A 14,093-nucleotide genomic window follows, 5' to 3' on the forward strand; every position below is an offset into this window, starting at 1 on the left:
GTCATAGAGTAGAAGAGAGCTGGATACAAATACAGGTCTGGTTCCAAGCTCATCCTACTTGAATTAATGAATACCTTGATGCATAAAATAACAAAATGATAACTAATTCAAAACCTCGACAAAGGCCCAAGGTAGGCTTTAAAACAAACAAACAAAAAAATCAGTTTATGTCTTTAGTTCAACATATTAAGCATTAAGAAAACATTTTCAAATAAGGTACAGCATAAAATTTTTAGATGTACAAATGGGAAAGCATTTAAATAATTTGAATTCCCTTAGTTTATTCCAGATATTCTCAGGGAGATGGTAGAATCCCCTTCATGGAGGTTTACTCCATGGGACTAAGAGTAAAGTTAAGAGCAAGAAGAAAGGAAGGAGGGCCAGGGATTTAACTTGGGAGTAGGGAGTTTGCTTATCACGCATAAGGCCCTGGGTTCAATTCCCAGTACCCCCTACCCTGGAAAAAAAAGAAGAAAGAGAGGGAAGGATGGGATAGAAATATTTAACAACCCATTTACCTTTACTCTGGCAGTTGGAATTGAGAGTGGGAAAAAGAAGACCAAAAGGATGCTCATATCGTTATCTGATTTCATAGTGTTGATGTGATAAGTACCAAAAAATAAGTCAAGACCAAAAGACCTTGCAGAATGAATGGAGAATGTTATACTGTTAAGCAGTGCTCTAGAATTCTTATTCTAGGGACTAGGAAACTAAGAGTATCTTATAAGTTTTCATTCAAAGTTTACCTCTAAAAGAGAGGATGGGAAAGAGGATTGAGTGGGTTTTTCCAAAGTTTTGGCATATTAGCATGACTGAAGTCATGCTACCTGCCAGGGTAATCTGTAGCAAGAAAAGAAATGGTTGGGAGGACTACGTACCCATTTGGGCAAGTTTGTAAACATGAGTACCTCCCAAGAAGAAATCATGTTAACATGGACTCTGCCAATCAGAAAATAGGTGGCATTTCAATACCTCCTATTTTAAATATCAATTAAATAAAGAATAGTGCTGAGTAGAAGAAAATGGAGAATGTTGGGTAAATGGTATTTACTCCAAGCAACTAGTGAAGGAAAGAGTTTCTAGTGGGTATTAGAAATCCTGTTATTGAAGGTCAAAAGGGGGATCAAGAAACTTACATGAGGAAATCTCATCTGGGGATTGACTACAATTGCTCTCAGTTTTTCTAATAAGCTGGAAACAGGCTTTTGTTATAATTTTTCATCATATTTACAGTTCTAATTTCAAACACAGGCAAAAATCACTCCTGGGAGATTAAAAAGAGAAATAAAAATTTTATTTTTACACTTTTCAAATGGGTGTGTAAATGCAAAAGCTTAATTTGAATTATCCTCTAAAGCAAAAGAGTGGAGAACTATTCTATTTTAAAACTATAAGTTTCCCAATCACAGTCTGGAGTCTTTAACAGATGGAATTCTGCACTATTTATAATCCTCCAGTTTGATATCTAATTAATGCACCTGTGAGCCCACAGGTGGAAAATAAGGACTTTTTTTTTAAATTACAAAACTTCTATTGAAATGCATGTTTATGCATTAGAAATTCAGGAACTATCTATATAACTACTTAGATACTTGTATATACTAATTTTATACTACATTTAGTTTCTTCATTATCTTCCATGAAAAACAAGAATTTGTATTACTGCAAACAGTAACTATACTGCACAAAACTTGAGAATGGAGTTGCATTCTTAAATAAATTTAAGAGAAACAATGTAAGTGTTAAATAAAATACAGAAATAGCCATTGCCTCTGGAGTGTTGGCAAAAGCGACCACAATATAGTCAGAACTCTTCAGATACATTTTTCAAATTTAACACTCCATAGTGAAATAATGTTGAGATGAGGAAATTATTTTCAAGTGTTAACTTTCATCTTTGTAGCAAATTATACTCTTCTGGAAGAACTAGACCTTCTTTTTGCATTTTAATAAAAGTAGAAGTAAAAAAAAAAAAAAAAAAAAAGTAGAAGTAATGTTTCCTATAAGCTTCAGGTAACAAATAATCCTAGAAAGGAAGGGATTCTTGGGAGACCTTATGAGGGAAACTCCATCTTAATGGAGTGTATTAAAACTTCCCTGGGGCATTGTCAAGTCAAAACTTTATTTTTGTCAAATCAAAAACTTTATTTTAGAAAAGAGAACTGTGGTTCTCCCAAGAGTGTTTGGATATTGTTAGAATTGTTTTGTCATGCTGATATCTGGGCATTCTGGGCTGGAAATTCCTTATATGGAAGTGGCACCAAGGTTGTGTTTGCTAGAGACCTGCTGTTTTGTGTCAATCCTTTGGGTTTAGTACATCAAAGAATGCCTAAAAATCTACATTGAACTTATGTAGATCTTGAAAAAAGATTAATTCCAGACCTATTTCTCACAGAAATAGTATAAAATAAAACACTAATTTAGAAATAAAAATGCTGGGCCAAACTTGGGCTGTGTCTTGGACGACCTGTAACTTAGATGATAAAAAGTCATACTTCTATTCATATTAAATACTATATTGTACAGAACTCCCAACACATGGAAAAATTGCTTTTATGGACCTAAAAAAAAAACACTTTCCTTTATAAACTTCAATATTTTGGAGGGTCTTTTGCTAGTATTTCACATCCATTTGAGCAAGGTTTTGTCTGTGCATTTAACCCTTTATTTTCTGAAAATATTACATTTTTTTAAACACAAACACTGTGCGAAGCAGATATTTCAATATTTTATCTCTCTCTTGCTAGGAATTTGCATAATCTGTGTCAATGACAAAACTAAAAGGGAAGCACTAGAAAATAATCACTTCCCTTAGTAGTAAGTAAAACAGTTGCTCCCTTTGGTGGTTTTTGGATATAAAAATGTGTATCTAAATTATCTGGCTAACATACTATAACTGTTTGATGCTATGTAAAGCTCTTAGAAATCATCTGGCACAGGCGAGAGCCTGTATGCATTAGCTATTATTATTAATCTTTAAGAACTGGCTCAAAATCCATCTCCTTCATGATGCCTTTCTTGACCACGAGTCCCCATAGTGCCATGACTGGCCTTGCCTTGACCACAATTGGCAAACCACATTTTTTTTTAAAGAGCCAATTTGATAACCAAAAAGTTGATGTCACTCTTTTAAATAAAACCATTCATGTGTCTTTTTCTATGAACCTCCTGTTTCATGATCCTTGTCTCTTTTTCTATTAGTACATTAGTTGTTCTTTTCATCTGAATCATTATTTATCTATTTAGAGTTTGACTCTGTGTGGTATTTTATTGCAAGTATTTTCACTCAACTGTCTTTTGCCATTTCTTTTTTGGCATGTGGAAAATTAAAATTATATCTTGTCAAATCTCTTTCATGTGTGATGATATGGGGGCAGTTTCTAAAGAGGTAGAGCTTGGTGGACAGACTGAGTTCCACTACTCCTTAAATCTGCTACTGCAAGGGGCAGGATCTGCAAACAAGGAAGTCCTTCAGGCTGGGGTGTCCATGTGAATGTCATCTGTCTAGGGCATTGTGAAAACATGGTGCAGAAGAATTCTGCAAAAATGGAAAGAAAGCAAAAGAGAAACCTTGCTAGAATATCTGTGTTGGGGGATGAGAAGAGGAAAATAGCCAATGACCAAAGTTGCTCCAGGGGATGAAAGGAAAGATTTATTAAGATGATGATCAACTAGTTAAACAGGATGAGATTTGGTAACATGGCAAAAGTAGACAATAGAAAAATCGATTGCAAAGAGCAGAGTAGCAGTCAGGAAGAGAATAGACATAACCTTTTCTATTTGTTTGAATGAGCACTATATTTAAGAACATACGAGAATATTGATAAGGAAATGAAATTATACTTGTGCATGTCGTGATCCTATATCTTTGTGTGGTTACCGAGTAAGGTAGGAATTCCCTCTCTTATTTCTACCCCTGTAGTGATTTTTTAAAAAAGTTTATAACAAGCAATGGAAAAAATTTATAGGGATGTCACATTTAATTTTAAAGACTTCTCCATGCCTAGGAATGAGTTTTAATGGGTCAATGCTTCATCATATGACATTTTATTATAATCACTAAAATTACTTACTGGGCATCACTGGGTTAGGAATCAGGGTTTTTCCACACTGAATCAAAACTGAAGTTCTTTAAATAGGCAAGATACCATAAAAGGAGGAAATCTGGGAGAGAGGGAATCACCCCATAGGTCAGACACGTCGCACAGACTCGTGGAAGCACTCAGCTTCCAGAATTGAAGGCTGACCTTGCGACAGGAATGAACATGGAGCCGCCAGGTCTCCTTCTCATATCACTGTGATTTGTATATGTGACAATTTATTGCATGTTTTGATAACATGTCTGACATGGCCTGTATTTGTTTTTTCCTATCAGGGAGCAGAAAGAAAAATCCGAGATGAAGAGAGGAAGCAGAACAGGAAGAAAGGGAAAGGCCAGGCCTCTCAAACCCAATGCAACAACTGTGAGTGTCTCTGAAACAGACTGTGCTAAGGAAAGGGCTCCAGGTGGGTGGGGCCCCTCGGGGAAACAGGTGGAAAGAAGTTAGAGAGAAAAGCATAAATATGGAAGGCATGGCCTGCTGTCCCCTGAGAGTGCAGTGGGGGGTGATTGTCCCAATGAGAAGCAAATAGAATCACATGAGCATGCTGCTCCAGGTCAGAGGGCCTTTGTAATGTAGCATCCTCCAGCAGGGTGCGAGGACCCAAGCTCCACCTCCAGTGCTCACCCTTTCTATTCGTTGAGGGATGGGGAGTTGGAGGAGGCTTTTAAATTGTGTTCACATCTATGGTTTTAGGAAAGCTTTGTGGGAGAGAGCCATGAACTTTCGCTAAGACAGGGCTGGTAGTTGAGAGTTCTCAGTCATGCATAACCCTGTCGTTTATGGGTTTTGTGATCGCATCCAGCCTCTGATGGGAAGTTGGCCGCCATACCTTTACAGAAGAAGAGTGACATCACCTACTTCAAAACCATGCCGGATCTGCACTCACAGCCCGTCCTCTTCATACCTGATGTTCACTTTGCAAACCTGCAGAGGACTGGACAGGTATGCCCTCCCTGCCGACCCCCACCTATTGTCCGTCCATGGGCCTGGTAGTGCCTTAAGACAGAAATGCTTTGGGCAGCGTTGCCCACAAAAATAAAACCTACTTTCCATTCATTAGGGGAAAAGTCAACACCATTGTCTTCAAAAAGTGAATTTTAATGAAGAAAAATGTCAGGGCTTCCCTTATAATGGGAAAAGGAGGGTAGGCTGATGCTAGTGAAGTGTTGGTAATGCAATGAAAGAGGAAGCAAGCAAGAAGACCGACAACCTGTAGGAAAAGTTATTTTGTTGGCTTGTCATGGGGCATTACCCAGATGTGGCAGAGCGCCACCTAATGCTAGTAAGTATAACTGCACCTATAGCTTCATAAAGTTGAGCAAGGGGAAAGATTCTTTGATCAAGTAAGGCCCTATCAATAAATTCTCCTTTGTTAAATTAACAGATCCCATTGAGAGGGTAAATCATTTCTCACTTAAAGAAAAATGAGGTTGTAGACAAGGTCCTCCTTCAAAATATAAAATTAAAAACCAAAGTCTTATAGGTATGTTTACAAGTGAGATGAAAGATCTAATACTAAACCATCCTGAAAGTCTAATAATTGACTGTTTTTATACTTGCTCAGGTTGGTGGAGTATTGTACATCCACTAAAATTTTAATTATGGAAACTATGTAACAACATGGAAAATATGATAATGATCAATGAAATAAAAGTAGACTGGGCATGGTGGCACATGAGTATATTCCCAGCAGCTCAGAGCTGAGGCAGGAGGATCACAAGTTCGAGGCCAACCTCATCAACTTAGTGAGGTCCTAAGCAACTTAGTGGGATGCTGTCTCAAAAAATAAAAAGGGCTGCAGACAAGACTTAGTGTTAAAGTGCCTTGGGGCTCAATCCCTAGTACCAAAAGAGGGGGAAAAAAGTAGGATACCAATTTGTGTCTGTAACAAAATCCTAGTCATCTAACTGGACTGGAAGAGAAATTGCACCATTTTTTTAAACCAGATTATGGAAGAAGGCTGATTTCTACCCCCCCCCTTTTGTTTTTACTATATTTCTCTTACGTGATAAATTAAAATTGTTGGGAGAAAAGAAAAAAAAATATTTTCTGAAGATTAGCCAGAATTGTCTTTCACCAGACCGGTTGGGTTTGGAATTTTGCATTGATTGGTCTTGGTTTGAACCCCAGGTCCCTGAGGAAAGACTGTTTTGAGGAACAAGGGCACAGCAAGGCACTCAAGTTTTTCTCTCATCCTAAGTGTGCAGACACTCATTGGAATTGATCCTAGTCTAGAAGGAAAAATCATTATTGACTTCACTCTCTTTCTGGAGAGTATTTATTTCACTGTGCAGAGCAGCTAAACAACCAGAGGGGTAGTGGTAGTGGTGGTTCCTGTTGTCCTTCATGACATCATGTGGTAACAGAACCCCTGTGGCTTTTCCTTAGAGCCATTTCCTGTACAGACTAATTTAGCGTTTCCATCTTGTCTTACTTGCTTCATAAGAACAAGGACACAAGGGGGAAAGGAAAAGCTTTATAATTTATCCAGATAGAAGTTGCAGCATCTAATTTTTTCTCTTTTTAATTCCCAAGTATGTGGTGGTAATTTGTGTCTGTATTGCCTTTGCTCCATGATTTTATGGAGCTGGGTTTCTGCACCTTCCAGAAGAGGGGCTCACGGAGTTAGACTGATCTTACTGTTTGCTGTCCTGATTCCGGTTGCAGTTCCGGGGCTATGCTGACAACCTGACCTTCTCTTTTGGCAAGACGTCCCTGAAATATACAGATGAGATTAAGAGCAAAGGCGAGCCAAGCTGGCTGCCCATGACTCAGTCCTCTGGCCTCACTTGCCCCTCAGGGTTGTGAGTTGGGCTCCAGCTGGAGACTGACTTAGAAGAAAAGCGAAGCCTTTATAGTGTGTTGGTTTCAAAGCAGCCTGATCAGCAACCCCCTTGGGCCATCAGTGTCCTTAAGTCCTACTATCTGGAGGCCACCCTCACAGAGCCCTTAGTCTTCCCCTGTGACTTTGGATTCAGAGTGAAGGAGTCAGTGAGGGAGCCTGCCCTGCACTCCTGGTGGCAGAGGAACGTTCATCTGTGCCCTAGAACAGCCTGTGAACATCCCATAGTGGATCAACTTGCTTAGCTGGAGGAAGGGACAGTGGCCGGCTGGGGCTTTAAAGTGCCTTTTCTGGGGAAAACTCCATACCTGGGGAATCTTCCAGAGACAGGAGGAAAGTTGCAGTGTTCTGGCTTAGAAGTGAGGATGGGTCTGGGGTTGGCACACTTGGGCATGCAAAACAAGAGCTGGTAGCCACAGTTGGAAGAGAGACGGGTTTGTCGTGGGAGAAGGGAAATAGGCAGCCCTGTGCAGCTCAGTAACTGCTACAGGTGTGGCCCTTGCTAAAATCATTCTCCCTGCAGCTCTGTGCCCAGCAGGGTCAACTGCTCTGTGCTCTCGCAGTGAGTGCTAAGCGTGTGGAGGACACCCCTACTAAGGCACAGCAGTTCCTGTCTACCCAAGATGCTGGCCAGGGATAGGGGTTTGTGATGTCCAGTCCATATGTCTCCCACTCCTCCATTATCTCATTGATTCACATGCAGACTGGAATATTCTTCAAAGGGTTATTAAGAACTGATTGACAGGAGGGAATGAATCTACTCTGTGGGCACCATGGACGTCTTTAGTCTCACACCTCATTTTAAAGCCCCGTGACCTCAGCTGCTCATGTTGGGAAGGCCTTTAACAGGTGATTAGGGGAGCTTGATGGGAGACACTGGCATTTGGAGGCATCATCCTTTGGATAATGGCACTTGGCAGCCTTCCTCAAGGCACCTGAACCCAAGGAGCACCTTTCCTCCCCCTCCCCCCCTCTTTTTTTTTGTTTTTAAATAAACATAAATTTATTGGCTTGCATTTCTGGAAGCTGGGAAGTCCAAGATTGAGAGTCTTCTTGCTGTGTTATTTTGAGCTTCTCCACAGGTGGTGAGGTCATTAATGGAAACAGGGAACAAAGGAGAGGATCCTTCTGCATGCAAGATGGTGGGCAGGGACAAGAGAAGTTTTAGCCACAGTGCCAAGAATCTGTTGGCGGAGGGCTGCGTGACACAGTGGACCATGCACTCCCTTGCCACCCCACCCCGTAATGTGCAGGTGCTGCCCTGCTCTTCCCTGGTCAAGCCAGGAAGGGTCTCTTGAATCATGGTTTGTCCACAATCTCCCCCAGCTCACAGGAGTTTTGGTAAGGATTCCAATTTGAGTTCAGAGTTAGAATCTCCAAGTGGGTTCTAGGAATTCACAATAATACTAAGGTCTCCACATATTTTTTTAGGGACTTTAAGGTTTGAAAAACATGCTCAAAAAACTTGTGAGTGTGCCAGATACGGTGGCACATGCCTGAAATCGCAGCAGCTTAGGAGGCTAAGGCAGGAGGATCATGAGTTCAAAGCCAGCCTCAGCAACTTAGTGAAGCCCTAAGCAACTTAGCGAGAACCAGTCTCTAAATATATATATATATATATATGGGCTGGGGATGTGGCTCAGTGGTTAAGCACCTCTGAGTTTAATTCCCAGTATTAAAAAGAAAAAAATTGAGAGTGCAATGGACCCAATAGCCAACAGGGAAGAAACAGCAGGTTGTTATGTGAGAGGAAAAGAAATAAGAGTGAATGGACAGTGACAGGGAGGGTGAAGGACGGGCTGCTCAGGAGGGCAGGAAATCCTTAGGAGAATGCTCTTCCACGGTGGAACAGCAACCAGCTCTGCCTTGAAGACTGTTAACCTTACAGGGAGCCAGCCAGGCAGGTGGGTGCATGATGCCACATTTACAGAAGCTGATACAACACAAGTCACCACCAGAAACGTCTGTGAAATAATCTGGGTGTGTGGTCCAGGCTCCCTCACTCACGTCGGCCACTCCCTGTGCATCTAAGTGGACTGCCCATTTCTGGTCCATCACAGTGACAGGTGCTCTGGATGCCACACTGCGCCTTGGAGTGGAAAAAAAACACAACTTACCTTATTGTTTTCTGTTTAAGAAGAAATAGAGTATACATTACAACAATAGCCACATCCCCAAAAACATTAAGAGGGAAAAGTTCCCATAGAAATCTGAGCTCATAACTAGAATGACTCATTCTAGAGAGTCAAACAAGGTAAGAGGTTTGTTATACAACTAGGCCTGTGCTGGGTAGCATCCAAGGAGCTTCCAGGAGCCTTTGAGAATATCTGTGGGCAAGGTGTCTGTTCCGGCCCATGCCGGGCAGGGACAATGACTAAGGTATTAGAATTAGAGACATCTTTTGAAGTGAATATTAAACATTTGTTTAATACTGATTCAGATTATCACTTTCCACCCAAACAACTGGCCCTGAAGCACACAGATAAAGCTCACAAAAGGCCCAAGATCAATTTTTAAGAAAAAATTGGGTGAGGAGAATACACATACATAGCAGATCCCCTCTGGACTTCTCCCATCTTCCATCAAATAATAAGGATGCTTCAGAAATGTTTAAATTCTGATTCTGCTGCCCCAGTACTGACCACCTCATGATGTTTGTCCTCAGAGAGCTTCCTTGTGGCTAGGAATGGGTCTCTGTCATATGACCTTCACTAGCCTGAATGCAACCAGTGCCTAAATTTGTCTGTCTGTGGGATGCCAGGGTAACCCAGACCCTTTCAGGGCCACAGCAGTCGAAAGACCTGGGGTTACTGCTGGTCTGCATGGGGCACTCTTGCCCATCCCCTCCCCAGTAATACGGTGCTTGGAGGCTGCTTGCTTGTGGACCAAGTGGGATCAGCGACTCATAAGCCTGCTCTCAGAGCCACCCTGCAAGCCACAGCTTTTCTAAACAATGAATTTAAATCCTGCCAACATATTTCCTTAATGTCTAGAGCAAGATTTGGGTTAGGGCCAAAGTAATCTAATTAGATTGACTTCAGCTAGAAATCATCAGATTTCCTATTTTATTTCATTAAAATCTAGGAATTAACCCCCAAGGAGAATGTGAGGAGGTTAAAATCTGCATTTCCTTAGCAACACAGACAGCATCACTAAATGCATTTGTGTTATTAAGAGACAGTTGGGAAAGTCTGTGTGTCACATGCTGTGTTTTCATTTGCCATCTCTGACCTACAGTAATTAAGCCTATTGTTTTGTTCCGCAGGTGTATTACAACACAGATGATGAGCGAGAAGGGTAAGACACTTGGCTGTTTCACCTAAACACCCAGAGTCAGTTCACGTCAGTGGATGTGGTACTTTTAGCGCTTGGTAGCCCTGGGCACGAAGCAGGACCTTCCACTGGGCTCAGCACTCAGGAGCTGAGAAGGGGACCACCTGGGAGGGAGGAGGATAGCCCTTGCTGCCCATTGCTTGGTCCCAACACAAGATCAAGATGTGCCTGAGGCAAGAGCCAAAGGAGACTGCCCTACTTCCGTGGAACACACACATACTTCTTGAAGGTCTCACTCGGCTGGTTTCAGTGGGACCAGGGACAGCTGAGAACCTGCTTGCTGTCTGTACCCTAGGATTAGATAAAGGGTTGTCACTGAAGGCCGCCAATGCTTTCTGTATAACAGTGATAGGGGATGTTCTCCATCTTTGCATAGAACACATGCTCACCAGAATATGGTACTACAGAATTTTAGGGGCAGTCAAATCTTTGAAGTTCTTTCTATTCTTAACTCATAAACTCCAAAGTTAGAGACAAGAAAGAACCTTCAAAGCCATAGAGCTGACCGCTTCTTCCAGGCAATGGTAGCATCTACTCTGTATCTCTGAGAGGTGGTCAGCCAGCTTCCGCCTGAATGTTGCCAGTAATGGAGAGCTCGGTATGTGTGTGCGTGTGTGTGTGTGTGCGCACGCGCGTGTGTCAGGGGATTAATACACTGTTTTATTACTCCAGCTCCTGGCAAGTCATATTGTCTGTTGAGCTGACATCTACCTGCTCTTGATTTTGATCCATCAGATCTTATCCTGCTCTCTGAATTAAGTCTCATTCTCCCTCAACATCCAAATGTCCCTTCCTTCCCTGCAGCTGTTCTTTATATTCTTTAAAATATAGTTTTACCCCTTAACATCCCAATTTCCCTCCAGGAGATACTAATGAATTTGTTAATAGTCTCCTTAAAATTAGCCTTTAGAATAAAACATGTGTCTGAACCATATGAATTGCAGATTATATTCGTATAACTTCCATAGAAGTTATGACCTGGGTGTTTTTTTTTTTTTTTCCCCCCTCAAAACAAGCTAGAACTCCATTCCTTTTTAAGATGCTTTTAGTTTGCATTAGATAGGTGTAACTAGAATTTCTAGATAGCTTTTCCATCCAAACCACAGTCAAACCTGGGCTTCCTATTCCTAGGTAATGAATGAATATATTTACCGGTAAAACATTTCACAGCTGGTGAAGTAAGTGGAGTAGATGTTCCTGAGCTCATTCCTAGAGCAGAGGTGGCACATAGTGACCTGAGGACCATCTCAAGCCTGCCATCTGTTTTTGACTAGTCTGAAAACTAAGAATGGTTCTCATATTTTTCAACAGTTAAAAAAATTTCAAAAGAAGAATAATATTGCATGACTTATGAAAATGATATGAAATCCCAATGTCCATAAATAAAGTCTTACTGGGACCCAAACATTAAATTCCTTTATGTATTGTCTGTGACTATTTTGGTTCTATAGCAACAGGATCAAGTAGTTACAATAGAGATCATATGGGCCGTGATGCCTAAATATTTATTGTCTGGCTCTTGACAGAAAATATTAGCCACCATCCTATCCAAGGGAACAAAGTCTCAAATGAGTAAGATGATTCTCCAACCTTGGGGCAGAATCTAAGTTCAGAGTTCTAAATTTTCTAAATACTTATTAGATTGTTCTTTATATCTTGGCACATAAATAATACATTTCCAGCAGCTGAATGAACAGAAATCATTAGCACTATCAATTCTAATGTGTTATTCACACATCTTACAACAGACCATGTGGTGTCATGGAAAGAATGTTGACTCAGCTTGGGAAACCTGAGTTCTTCACCTGGCTGCCATTTACTAATGTGAAGTCTCGGACCAGCTTCTTGATCTCTGGGATTTGATTATCTCAATTTTGTACTTGTAGATTTTGTATAGGACTATCGCTAAGATGCAATCTAGCATTAACATTCCACTCAGTATTATGAATAAAAAATAAAATAAAAACCTCTGGGGAAAAGTTAGTGTCAGAGTAAAAAGGCCTGAGATCCTGAATGCTCCTTGATGAGCAGATCTTAGTTGTAATGGAACACTACTCATTCTTCGACTAAGAAGAATGAAATTATGGCATTGCAGGTAAATGGATAGAACTGGAGAATATCATGCTAAGTGAAATAAGCCAATCCCCCAAAACCAAAAGCTGAATGTTTTCTCTGATAAGTGGATGCTAATCCATAGTGGGGGGTGGGTAAAGGAGAATGAAGGAACTTTGGATTGTACAGAGGGGAGTGAGGAGAGGGGTAGGCGGGTAGGTATGGGAAGGGCAGTAGATTGAGACAGACATTATTACCCTATATACATGTATGAAAAAAAAATTTTAAATTTATCACTGTAAAAAAAAGTTAATGAAGAAATAAATAAAAGTTTTTTAAAAAAGAATTACCCTTACACAATTATGAGTCCTGAGACCCAAATCTCATACTCTTACACATTTGTTTGAGTTATATGGGTAGCATTGGAGCCTCAGTGTTAATATAGAGGTAGTTGGCTATTGTTATCTGTAAAAGTCATATTAACGTTCATTGGATACCTTGACTAGGCACAGAACTAGGTGCCTTATGTGCAGTATATCATTCAGTTCTCCAAGATTTCCTATTATCTCCATTTGATTATGAGGAAATTGAGGCTTAGTGGATGAGAAAACTTGCTCAATGTCACCTAGCTAGGAAGTGATAGAAGGCAGGAATTGAATGAATATCTACCTGCGCGTCCCATGACGTGCTTTTAACTATTGTGCCTTATGGTCTACCCCTCTCAATTCTTGACATGTGCCTGCAAAGGAAGCCTCAAGAGGCAGGCCCTCATTGGGGTATCTTTCTGGCCTGCACAAAAGCACAACCTTGGTTCATCCCTTGAAGTGTGGAACCCAAGTGGTAAAAAGTTCTGATGAGTTTATGGGGCAGCGGGAAGCAGATTTGAGGCTTCCATATGCATTCACCTGGCCCTGAGCAGGTGCAGTCTTCAGTGACATGTGCACCGCTTCCATCAGGGGTGGTTCTTGGGCCAAGTTCTTCCTCCTCTATGCTTTTCAAGGCCTTTATGCTTAACTTCTTAGTCCATTGTCTTGTGTAACTTAGCATGGTACACACCTCAATAAGAAGATGGCAGAGTATCTGGTTCAAGTTTTTGTGCCTCCTTGCTCTCTAGAAATTTGAATATAAGTCTTGGGTAACTTTCAGTCTCAAATCCAAACTTCTGTGTATCTAACACCACAAAATTGTCAAAAGCTGTGCAAGTTTCTTGCCCTTAAGTAATAGTGGAAATGAGTGCCATGCTCTTTATCCAAACCTAGAATCAACAGATGCTCTAAGAAGGAAACAGCTATCTTCTGAGTTCACCTCTCTATGGCTATCTTCTCTGAGCTCTCTGCTCAAGTTTGGGCAGCTCTCCGATACCTTTAGTAAGATTTTTTTTTATTTAGACAGTTTTTCAATTTATTCTTGGCTAGAACACTGGCTTGCCTCAACCTATAACATTTTAGTGAGGAAAAAAAATCTGTGCTGCTTTTTTAAATGATCCTTCTGAAGTTACTGACCTAATAATTTGTAACTTACATTTTTGAGTTCATTCTTGCCATAGTAGTTCATAAACCCCACATGTTTTCTTCCTTCCTTCCTTCCTTCCTTCCTTCCTTCCTTCCTTCCTTCCTTCCTTCCTTCCTTCCTTCTTTTTTATTTTTTTACTGATTTTGTCAAGTGAATTCTATAAGTACCCCAAATTAACATTGATTAATGTCATTTTGGGCTGACTTCCTCAAAGAGTAATCTGTTGAAAATAAATTAATCAAGATTATACT

The 14,093-nt window shown here is 40.7% G+C and overlaps 1 protein-coding gene across 4 annotated transcripts in view; it reads left to right on the forward strand.

Moving 5' to 3' along the window:
- The window catches only part of GRHL2 (grainyhead like transcription factor 2), a 143,469-nt gene that overhangs the window by 103,262 nt on the left and 26,114 nt on the right, over nucleotides 1–14,093 (forward strand). For all 4 annotated transcript variants that reach the window (XM_079106956.1, XM_079106954.1, XM_079106955.1 and 1 more), the window contains exons 10-12: nucleotides 4,376–4,463; nucleotides 4,906–5,045; nucleotides 10,211–10,242. In XM_079106956.1, the coding sequence (XP_078963082.1) occupies nucleotides 4,376–4,463; nucleotides 4,906–5,045; nucleotides 10,211–10,242 (260 nt within the window). The remainder of the gene's footprint in view (nucleotides 1–4,375; nucleotides 4,464–4,905; nucleotides 5,046–10,210; nucleotides 10,243–14,093) is intronic.

Source organism: Sciurus vulgaris (assembly GCF_902686455.1).
Source record: "Sciurus vulgaris genome assembly, chromosome: 1".
Taxonomy (NCBI): domain Eukaryota; kingdom Metazoa; phylum Chordata; class Mammalia; order Rodentia; family Sciuridae; genus Sciurus; species Sciurus vulgaris.